The sequence below is a fragment of the Helianthus annuus genome, chromosome 7 (assembly GCF_002127325.2).
Source record: "Helianthus annuus cultivar XRQ/B chromosome 7, HanXRQr2.0-SUNRISE, whole genome shotgun sequence".
In the NCBI taxonomy this organism is placed as follows: Eukaryota; Viridiplantae; Streptophyta; class Magnoliopsida; order Asterales; family Asteraceae; genus Helianthus; species Helianthus annuus.
In genome coordinates this window covers 119263878-119275995 of record NC_035439.2, presented here as the reverse complement: position 1 = coordinate 119275995, position 12118 = coordinate 119263878, and the positions used below count along the sequence as shown (strand labels likewise).

General features: G+C 41.3%; 1 protein-coding gene across 1 annotated transcript; it reads left to right on the top strand.

Moving 5' to 3' along the window:
- Window positions 1-716: 716 nt before the first annotated feature.
- Window positions 717-6998, top strand: LOC110868343 (ethylene-insensitive protein 2). Its single transcript, XM_022117472.2, has 8 exons — window positions 717-961; window positions 1828-2366; window positions 2457-2543; window positions 2616-2726; window positions 2814-3029; window positions 3450-3635; window positions 3728-5980; window positions 6447-6998. Exons 2-8 carry the CDS (start codon window positions 2118-2120, stop codon window positions 6810-6812), a joined length of 3468 nt encoding a protein of 1155 aa, XP_021973164.1. The 5' UTR covers window positions 717-961; window positions 1828-2117; the 3' UTR covers window positions 6813-6998.
- Window positions 6999-12118: the final 5120 nt, after the last annotated feature.

Genomic DNA, 12118 nt, shown 5'->3' with positions numbered 1-12118 from the left:
CACTCTTCTGTTGATGTAAAATCTAGTCATAAGGCTGTTGTTCGTACAATCCAATATTATATGTTAGACATGTATGTCACATAGTTGGAGCCTGTATATCCGCACTAACCTTATCTGTCACCATGACATGTTACACCTCTTGTTAGGTTTTTCATACAATTTAGAACACTTGGTTTCAAACATGTTAAACTGGAGTTTAACGCTCCATACATATTTATTAAGAGCCACAACTCGTGTCTCGAACGCATTAACTAATCCATCGCTCAATGTTCCGGTCGTGCTAATATAGGGTTACCCTTTAAAGATTAAAAATTTATTACTTATTTAGCGGTAAACTCGTTTCGATTACTCTAGATAAGATCAAATTGACTTGGTAGATTAATTAACCTAATCACAACATTTGTATTAGTTATTAATTGGTTAATTGGTTAATACTTAATATACCAGTTGGATTAATTAATTCATAGCCGTTGCAATCTTCCTATAAAAAAATATACTTTATTAAACAATTAATTTCTTTTCCAAAACTTCTTGATCAATAATTCAACATCATAACTCTATATAAAAAACTAAAAGGAAATAAATAAATAAATAAAATTATAATAAACACAAAACATTAATTATTATCACAACTTATTTAATTCACTGAATTCGATATTCTCGTGCCCTAAAAAGCTACACTTTTTTAAGCACAAATTCATCACTTCTTCTTTTCATAGGCTAACTTCCCTTTCTCCGATTACAAGATAGTTTTACTTGCTATTATATATACATACACTCATTTGTATCTATACCCCCCCTCTCTCTTTCTCTCTCTACACCCCACCCTCTTCATCTCTGCAAACATCTTTTCATTTTGTGCCAACAATCTTTTTCAAACCCGAAACCTGATCTGCTCTGTTCTGCTCTGCTCTGCTCTGAACTTATGACAGATTCTTGATTTTCATAGGAACCCAGAAAGGTAACATCAAGAAAAGCTAAAAAGATATCATTTTTATGATAACTGCAGCATTTAATCATGTCTAAAATGTATTTAATGTTCACATAACTCCCTGTTGACCTGTTTCTTTGGGTTCTTGACATTGGTTTGCTCAACTTTTCTTGTATGAATGGATAGGTATATACCATATACATGTAACAGATATGCAAATTAATCAAGTTTTATTAAATTTTGGGTTTTGGGTTTTGTGCCATGATGGTGGTATGGTATGGTTTGGTTCAAAAAGTTTTATGCTTTATGCATATTTTTTGGAAAAATGTTTCCTTTTATGCTATTTTGTTCCATCTTGTTCTATCAAGATCCTTCTTTGATGCATTTTATATATTTATGTAATGATGTTATAGACTTATAGTGATTTTTGAGATGGGTTCTTGTTCATTGATTCAAGAAGGATAGGGGTTTATGAGTGTGTTTAGAATAATTTCTTTTGTTTGATTTTCGGATGTTCGTTTTTTTTTTTTTTTTTTTTTTTTTGTCTGGATGGTTTTTATGATCTATGGTATGAAGGGTGTATTTATGGGATTTTTCACATGATGTTTGTGTAATGTAGGCTCAACCATGATTTATTAAATGCCTGATTACTTGGAAATCTTGTTTTTTTATTGGTGTTCCGGTTTCTGTTTCTTGATGTTTAATTAACCGCATGTAATCATTTGTTTCTTGCAAGTAACATTTTTAAGATTTGTGTATCAGATACAGCGTATCTTTACGAATCTTTATAAAATTTAAAGCAACGGGTGTTAGTTTGTCGGTTCTCTGCTTAAGTTTTGTCATGTTCTTGATATGGAATTGTTTAATGATGTTGCTTTGTGTTTTTTTGAATTCAGGGCTGTTAGTGTAGCGCGAAGTTTATCTTGATCACATCGACACATCACAGAATACTCGTGTGAAGGGACCTTGTCAACAGTTTTCATGTGATTAAAACAGCCAGCACATTGCTTTTTTCTTTAAAGTTTAGATCAAATTAGTCGTCGCTGGATATACGAATCTTTATTCTCCTCAAATCGAGCTTTCAAGGAATCTTGATCCGTTTTCCCAGTTGGAATGAGCAGAAACCTGTGATTAATCATCAGGCGATTTAAACGTTCAATCTTTTTTCGTTACTAAAGTTCGTGACATGGAAACCGACGCCCTAACCACTAAACCGCAACCAAACATGCCAAACAGATTGCTTCCTGCTGTTTTACCAGTACTTTTCATTGCAATTGCATATGTTGATCCAGGAAAATGGGTCGCAGCAGTCGAAGGTGGGGCCCGTTTCGGATATGATCTTATCATACCGATGTTTATTTTTAGTTTAGCCGCTGTCCTCTGTCAATACCTTTCGGCTTGCATCACTGTGGTCACTGGAAGAAATCTTGCCGAGGTATTATCTAGATATTATTATCTATCTATAGAACGTTATTTCTGGATTACGCGGTTAATAAATTCGTGTTCGTTCTTTCTATTTTTGTAGATATGCAGTTCAGAGTACGACGCAGTTACGTGTATCTTTTTAGGGGTTCAAGCCGAACTATCCATGACCGCTTTGGATCTTTCTATGGTAACCTATGCTTCTTATCGTACTTTCGCCATTTTACTCGCTTAAACGTTGACATATTCACCTATTGGATAGGTTTTGGGCATTGCACATGGGCTTAACATGATGTTTGGCATTAACTTGTTCACTTGTGTCTTGTTAACTTCTTTGGATGCTTTTCTGTTCCCTCTTTTCTCCAATCTGTTGGTAAGCCGTAAGCCCAATCCAATCGCTTATTTTCTTGATTCTTTTTAACGAAACGATTAATTCGGTGGCATTTTACTCGTTATTCAGGAAACTGGCAAAGCAAAGTTCACGTGCGTGTGCTTGGCCAGCTTTGCTTTACTTTCTTATCTCTTCGGAGTACTCGCGAGTCAACCAGATACATCACTCTCAGTGGACGGTGGTATGACAATAAGATTGACAGGCGAAAATGTTTTCGCATTTATTAGTCTTCTTGGCGCAAGCATTATGCCTCATAATTTTTACCTTCATTCATCCATTGTGCAGGTACGTCATACCGGCAGATTACATAGAATTCACATATTAATATATGAGTAAAGTACACGGATGGTCTGTGTGGTTTACCAAAATTTTAGATTTGGTCTCTAGCTTTACAAAAGTACACGAATGGTCCCTGTTTATAATGCATTTATTCCCCGACCAAAAAATTTAAAGGTTTTAGTATGTCCAAGTTAGGGACTAAATATGTTATAAGGTGCAAACCATAGGGACCATTCATGTGCTTTTGGAAAAACCTGGGGACTAAATATGTTACAAAGTGCAAACCACAGGGACCATCTGTGTACTTTTGGAAAATTAGGGACCAAATTTAAAATTTTGGTAAACCACAGGGACCATCCGTGTACTTTTAATATATTATTGTGTTTTTTTCTTGTGGCTCATTTACATGTTTTTGTTTTGTTTCAGCAAACTGAGGGACCGAAACTGGTTTCGAAGGAAGCCGTGTGTCTTGACCATCTTTACGCCATTTCTGGTGTTTTCAGCGGCATATTTATCGTGAATTACGTTCTGATGAACTCAGCTGCAAATGTTTTCTATAGTACCGGGCTCGATTTGCTTCCTTTTCAAGATGCATTGTCTTTAATGGATCAGGTTTGGTGCCATAAAAACTTACATTATGAATTTATGAAAATGACCAATGTGTAGTTAAACTGTCATACTAACTAACTAACTATATTATGCAGGTATTCAGGAGTCTAATGGGACCATTTGCTTTAATACTGATTCTAGCAGTTTCAAATCACACTGCAGCATTGACATCGAAATTCAGCGGTCAACCCGTGGTTCAGAATTTCTTCAAACTCGACATTCCAGTATGGTTACATCACTCGACGATCAGGTTCATCGCGATCATCCCTGCACTCATGTGTTCATGGCATTCTGGTGCTGAGGGTACATACCAACTGCTAATCGTTACTCAAATCGCGATAGCTCTTTTGCTTCCGTCTTCTGTTATCCCTCTTTTCCGGATCGCAACATCAAGATCGGTAATGGGGGTGAACAAGGGTTCTAAGGTTGTTGAGTTTATGGTGTTGGGAACGTTTATTGGGATGCTCGGGTTAGAGATCATGTTTGTGATCGAAATGGTGTTTGGGAACAGCGATTGGGCGAGTAACATCCGATGGAACCCGAACCCGTATACTATGATTCTCGTGACTGCGTGTGCTTCCTTCTTTTTGATGCTTTGGCTTGTGGTTACCCCTTTGAAATCTGCAAGTTTTGAGTTAGATTCTGTGCCTGAATCATCAACCGAATATGATCGAATCGAAGAATTCGGGGAAAACAAAGTAGCATCTGTCGGTTCCCATCCGGAGTCACCGAGTTTCAATTTGCCTGAGGAAATTTTGGAGTCTGAAAACGGGCTTCCGTTGACTACCATTGAAGAAAATTCACCCGAAACCCAGATTTCGTCTCCACCGGAGGATTCAACTACGATAATCTCGGGTGGTGAAGGCTTGAAAAAGGAAGAATGCAAGTCAATCGAAAGAACATTGAGTATAGACGGGATTTCACACGTGAAAGAGACGGAACAGAAGATTGAAGCTTATCGGCCTGAAGAACCGATTAAAGTGGTGTCGGAAATGAACCATGTGGTAACACCGGACGGGCCAGGGTCGTTTAAGAATCTAAAAAAGGAGGATGTCGGGAGTGGTACCGGAAGTTGGTCAAAGTTGGCCGGATTGGGCCGGGCTGCAAGGCGCCAGTTAGCTGCGGTTCTTGACGAGTTTTGGGGCCAGTTATTCGACTTCCACGGGGAACTTACACAAGAAGCGAAAACAAGAAAACTCGACAAGTTACTGGGAATAGATTGTAAGGTGGGCCCGAGCCCGAGCCCGAATCTAAACCCAAACCTGAAACCGAACCCGAACCCGAACCCATCGTCTATGTCGTCGGCCCAAATGCAGCTACTAGACGCGTATGCGCGCCGGTCAAACCTCAATGTGATGGACTCTAGCGAGAAACGCTACCATAGTTTGCGTCTACAATCAACGTCTAGTGGTCTAAGAATCCCACAAGCGGCTTCTGGTGCATACAATGATCAGCCCGCTACGGTTCACGGGTATCAGATCAAGTCTTACATGAGCCAAATGGATCAGTTAGCTTCTAAATCACCAACCCTTGGTTCATCAAACTACAAGGGTCCGTATTCTTTGACTAAAGGTCTGCAAAACGGGACCAGCCCGGCTAAACCACCGGGCTTTCCGGATCCCGTAGTGTCTAGGAATAACTCGATGTACCCTGAAAGAAGTTACTACAATCACAATCATCCAGTTGAAACGATGCATGGTACTGTTAACGAGAAGAAGTATTACAGCATGCCGGATATCTCCGGGCTCTCGCTTGGCCCGAAAATGAATGGGCTGTCAATGTACTCTGGTCCCTCTGGCCTGTCGTATGCATCCGGGTCCCCTTTGGGCTATGTCGGTGCACACCAGTTGAGTTCAGGGTCGGATACATGGTCCATTTGGTCTAGAAACCCTTTAGAACAATTTGGTGTGGCCGAAAAAGCGAATAACAGTAGGCTGAGTTTGAATTTGAACACTCAAGATACTGGTTCTACGGTTGATTTAGAAGCGAATCTTTTGAAATCATTAAGGCTTTGTATTGTGAAGTTGTTGAAGCTCGAAGGGTCCGATTGGTTGTTTCAGCAGGACAGTGGTCTTGATGAGGACCTTGTGGACCGGGTAGCAGCCCGTGAGCGGTTTCTGTTTGAAGTGGAGAGCAAGGAGATGAACGGGCTGGCTCAGCCCGGTGACCCGGGGATGAAAATCGATCTGGTGACATCGATTCCGAATTGTGGGGAAGGTTGTGTTTGGAGGGCTGATCTGATAACAAGCTTTGGTGTGTGGTCCATACACCGAGTTCTCGAGCTTTCGCTCATGGAAAGCCGGCCCGAGCTTTGGGGGAAGTACACTTATGTTCTTAACCGTCTTCAGGTAATGCTTAAGATGCTATATCGGTTGTGCTCGCAAGTTGGCGGGTCCAACCTGACATGAACCCGAAAGTCTGTCACACATATGAACCCGAACTCGACCAGTTCAACCCGAAATATTTTTTTGTTGATCATATTTAAATACTTAAAAATTACAATTTTACAACAAAATGTATCATCAAATCTTACGCCAATTTCTCTTTAAAGTTTTAAATGAAATAAAAGACCCAACGGATTTAATTTATAACATGGGTTAAACGGGTCAACCCACAAACGCGTCTTGACGGGGACACGGCCCGTTTAGCTAAACAGGTTCATGGGTTTCTACCCGAACGCGTTTATACTAAACCCAAACCCGCGAGTTTATGTCGTGTCAGAAATTCACACCCCTAATACTGATTCGGGTAATGAAGGAAACTTGATTCTTAGGTTCATTGGAGTGATTTTTGATTTGTCTTGTTTTTATTCAGGGGATAATCGAACTAGCATTCTCGAAACCACGAGCAGCAATGAGCCCGTGTTTCTGTCTTCAACTTCCGACTTCGTACCATCAACGAAAGGCGTCACCACCCAAATCCGCGACCAGTCTGCCGCCACCGGCGAAACAAAGCAAAGGGAAATGCACAACCGCCGCCAGTTTATTGGACATTGTCAAAGACGTGGAAATCGCAATATCTTGCAGAAAAGGTAGAACAGGAACAGCAGCTGGTGACGTGGCGTTCCCGAAAGGAAAAGAGAATCTGGCATCCGTCCTTAAACGCTACAAACGGCGGCTGTCGAACAAGCCAGCAGTCGCTCCAGATGCATTAAACAAATCATCATATTGTGGTTTGTAATTGACATTTGTAACTCCAGTTTTGTTTGACATTTGTGGGAGTGAAGACTTTCTTCCTCTTTTGAGGTAGATCATTTCTTTAGATGTCGTCGTTATGCAATCTGTAAATGGTTTTTTTCGTTGGCGACACAATGATTTTAATGTTGGTTATGCGGAGGAATGAGAATTACATAGACGATTTTAAACATTAAACATAACTAAACACAAGATCATGCATATTTAACCATTAGGTTTAAACAATGACTAAAGTTTAAACAATTTTAATCATCCATCATACATCCAGTGGCGGATCTAGGATTCCGACCAAGCGGTAACGTTTTATAAATAGGCGGTAACGAAATAAAAAAAAAACCGTCAAATTTTTCCAAAATTTACACTAAAAACGTTAAAAATTTTCCGACCAAACGGTAGCGGAGGCTACCCCTTGTTCCTCTTTACATCCGCCCCTGCATACATCGAAGTAATCATAAACTTCATCAGCAACTTTTTGTATTATATAATGCAAACTTATTGAACATCTCCACAATATAAGCTTCCACAATACCGATTGAAGCAATTTTTATCCAGATTTCTAATACTATTTAGAACTTTCAAGTTTTGGAATTACATTTATTCTTTACTATTTTAGAACTTTTGGTACTAATTAGATGATATCAAATGTTATGTAATATCTTTTGTTTATTTTATTTAAAAAAATAACATTATTCTAACACATAATATATTTTTGCTTTTTTTTTTCTTTCATTTAGGTGCCTCACTTTTTATGCGCCTTGGTGAGGCCTATGTGCCGCAACTAACGCCTTTGATAACGGTTGATGCAACAAACACGGGACCAAGGATGGTAGCTAAGTTGGTTAGGCAAAAGGGCTGAAGGGTTCAGTTTTGCCTAACGCAGGTCGCGGGGTCCCTCCACGTTTGCAAAACGTGGAAGGAGGTTCACTAGTATGTAATTGTTATTTGCTTTGAAGTTCCTTCTCCGAGGCAAGCTCGAATCCAGAAAAGAAAGCAAATAGAATGAGTGTGTGGTGAATGTGATGAAGAGTAACTTGGAAGTGATCAAGTACTCTTTGAATGACCAGAGATTAAGGAATCTCTCTGTTTCGGAATGTCCCAGGAGTGAAAATGAGTTGTCTTCTTATAGGGGAAGACATCTCCTGAAATGACATATACAAGACTAGCGAAACCTGTTTGCAATGGAGGGTTTCCCCTTTTGGGGTTGAAGGCTTTGGACCCCTGGTTAATAGAGTGTACTTGTGCAGACCTGCTCTGAGTTTGTGGGCGTGAGTTGTTGAGGTGAGTTCTCAGATGTGACTGATTACTGTTCCTTGCTTTTCTCACTTTACAGCTTTTCATCCGATGAACCTTTCAACCTTTTAAGCTCTTGCATATTAGTCATTTTATTTAACCTTGGGCTACCCCCGTCGTCAGCCCCCCAAGTCAGAGGTTTTTGGGGTAGTATGCTCAAAGACTTCTGACTTTTATGCATATGTTTTAAAGGTTTCAAGGGTTCGTTGCTTGGAGGCTTGAAAGGCTTGAGGCAGTTACTTTTTAAATTTTGAATTTTAAACGATTGACAGTTGATTTGATTGATGTGTGTCAGGCGGCGGTTTTGCAGGAGCCATTTATTTACCTTTATTACCCCTGTTTTAAAATCATATTTATTTTATACTTTGCAAAACTCTTTCATTTTACTCACAATCCTTCCAAGTTTCTTCCTTCAGGTTAGTTTTCTTCTCCATTTTCGTTTTTACTTTCTTAAAAAATGGGTGCTCTTAAAGATTTAGCAAAGTCATTCTCTCGAATGACACAAGAGGAAGTAGACTTGTTTTGTTTGGAGTACGGTATTGATAAAAAATTTAACCCAACTGCCCCTGCTTGCGATGTTCCTGTTGACAAACCAAACCCTGGTTCGATTGCCTTGTATTGTCGTCATTTTCAGTGGTCTAATCTTCGTTACCCTTTTTCGTTTTTCGTTTTGAACTTGCTTGAGTATTATCGCGTTTCTTTTGGGCAAGTTCATCCGAAGGGGATGGCTAGGGTTTTGCATTTTGAAGTGTTGTGTCGTGCTCTTGGGTATGATCCCTCTTTCTTGCTCTTTCGGAGGTTTTTTCGTTTAGCCAAAAATGGTGACTGGTTTACCTTTGAGACATCAAAGGTTGATACTTGTCTTATTTCCTCCATGGTTACAACGCTTGGGTCCTGGAAGGATCGCTTTTTCTGGGTTTCTGAATCTATCGTTCCTTTCAAAATGGTGTGGAGGCATCCGGATGCTGTTCTTAATGATCCGGAGCCTTCTGAATCTGAGTTGAACGATGCTTTTCTTACAGCCATTCGGGGGTGCCCTTCGAGGGTTCGTCCCTTTCCCGAACATTTGTTAGTGCTTTTAGGGGTTAGTAATATTTGGGGAAAAGCCGATCGGGATCCGGTGTTAATGAGAAATGGCATTGGTATGCATTTTCCCCCTTATGCCTTTTCTTATTTTACTTTGCTTATGACTTATTTTCTTTTGTTTGTGTTTACCAGTTATGTCTGCTTTGGACTTTATCAAGAGTGACGACACGTCTGATGTTGTGTTTGAGGATGCCCCGTCTGTTCCGGGTGAGAATGTTGTGGTTAGGACTTCCGAGCAAAGGTTTGAGGGCACGGGTTATGCTAGTGTTGCCAACGTTAAGGGTTTTACCAAGTCTAATGCTCCCAAGTCTTCAACTCGCCGATCTTCTCGTCGTTTGTTGAAAGCTGGTCCTCAATCCACTTCTACTGAGCCAGTGGATTTGAGTGATGATATTGAAGTTTCGGAGGATCAAGTTGAAGCGGGTGTTGAGAAGGACAAGGAGTTGGTTGTTCATGGTAAGAAGGTTCGAGGCAAGAAGGTTGTCCATGTTCAGGAATCTTCAAGCAGGGACGTTGAAGGGTTGAACCCTGAAGGTACTTATGTGCCTGCTTGGCTAGTGAAGAATGATGACACCTTCAAGGATGCTGCTGTTTGTGAGGATGCTCTTAGTCATCTTGCTCCTCCTTCTGTGCACAAAACCATTGCTGAGATGGATGATGACTTCATGTTGTCTCGCATGGTTTTAACCACCTGTAACCTTGCTGCTATGCTTCCTCAAGGGATTACTCGCTTTCGCCAAAGGATGCAGGAATATGAGGACTTCTCCAAGAAGAAGGATAAGATGAAATCCTCCCTAGCATCAATGAAGAAGGAAATAGCTGGGTTTGCAGAGAAGGAAGCAGCGTGGCGGAAGGAGGTTAGTGATCTGAAAAAGATGCATGATATTGAGATGGGTGATCTGAGGAAGAGCTTTGAGGCTAACTTGCTGAAGCTAAAGGCTGACCGAGAGGCCTTGGCTGTTCAGCAACAAGCTTTTCGTGAAGAAAAAGAAGGGTTGAAAGCTTCGGTTGGCCAAGTTACTGCGGACAATCAGTGGTTGATTGAGCATGGTTTCCAGCAGGTTGTCACTTACCTTTTACATTCCAAGGAGTTTAACTCTGCCCTTGGTGATGTTTACACTAAGCTTTTGAACCTGGGGAAACATCAAGGCCTTACTGCTGGTTACAAGCTTCATGAGTCTGGACAACTCTTGGAGAAATCACCTATGTTTCGCCCCGAGGCTTCTGATATCTTCAAAGCTTCTGTTGAGCAGATGGAGAGGCTAACCTACCCTTACATTCATGAAGTATCTTCTTGCTTTGGTAAGCCTTTATCTGTTTTACAGGATTTGAAGCCTGAGGGGTTGAATGAGAAAGTGTGTGCTGAGGTTTTGGGTTCCCTGTCAAGGAAGAGGTCTTACTCTGGGGATAGCGATGATACCCTCTCAAGTTTGCCTAATGCTTCAAAAGATGCTGGTTTAGAGACCTCTGCGGTTGGTGGTGATGAGGGTGCTAAGGCGAAGAAGACTAAGAAAGCCAAGAAGTCTAAGGTTGAAGGTTCCAAGCCTTCTGCTACCTGATGTTTATTCGTAGCTTTCTTAGCAAACACTTTATGTCTGTAATGTTTTAAACAATATTAGGTTTTTAGGAACCCTTAAGGTTCCTGTGGTTGGTTAGGCCTGTATGGCCATTTGAACACTAGTTTTATTTGCAAGTTACTAGGACTTGCTTTGACTTCCTTCTGAAGGTCTTTTATGGCCTTCCTAATTATGGTATGATGGTTGCTATGTTGTTGGTGTTATGTTTGTTTACTTATTTTGCTTGGTTTGTTTTGTGGGTTTTCAACCCTTCAAGCCTTTTTGTGCAGTTGTTAATGGGTTGAAGCCTTTAACCTTTCGAGCTTATTTTCTGTTGGCTTGAAACCTTGGTAGCTTCTGGTTTGATTTGTGACATCATGTTAGGTATGAGATTGAAACCCTGAAGGCTTCCTGGACCAACTGAGCAGTTTACCCCGAGAAGGGTGCTAGTAACAGCACTTCGTGCTAAAGGGAGTACGGACAGAGCTTGCTCCCACGTGGTAGTTAGAGAAGCGGGACAGCTGGTCACCGGGGACTGTAGGAGTTGATCAAGTGTTAACTCGTGTCCCAGAGGAGTGCCGCTAGCAATTGGTTGGGAAGAGAGAATAGGATAAACAGTTGGATTTGTCATAGTGGATAGATAAGGATGAGGGTTTGAAGGGTTGCTGGGACCAGCCTCACCTCTTGTAACAAAGGGTGGTAGGGGTGGCCCGGGAGACAACGTTGGCTCAGGTTCGTCGTAATCTAGACGAATCCTTACCCCTTTTTCCCTTTCTCTATTCACATGCTGGTTAAGAAGTGACCTTAACTCGAGAAAGTTATTAGCGACCCCCTCGGGGGTAAGTTCAACACGTGCCGGGGTGTCCGACACACCAACGTTGGGAGACGGAGCCCCAGATCTGGATGGGGTTGGTGTGTTGAAGGTAAGGAACTCGGGTGTACTCCCCGGAGTTGAAAATGGTGTTGTTATAGTTGTGTGAGCTAGGCCACTACCCGGGGTGGAGGTGTTAGGGATCTGGTTCACCTCTCCCGGGGATCCACTTTCTGACATGGTGGTTTTGAGTGAAAGGAGCTACACTACTAGGTCTTTTTTGAGAAGAAACAGCGGCGTAGCCCCACGGTGGGCGCCAACTTGTTGATGCAACAAACACGGGACCAAGGATGGTAGCTAAGTTGGTTAGGCAAAAGGGCTGAAGGGTTCAGTTTTGCCTAACGCAGGTCGCGGGGTCCCTCCACGTTTGCAAAACGTGGAAGGAGGTTCACTAGTATGTAATTGTTATTTGCTTTGAAGTTTCTTCTCCGAGGCAAGCTCGAATCCAGAAAAGAAAGCAAATAGAATGAGTGTGTGGTGAATGTGATG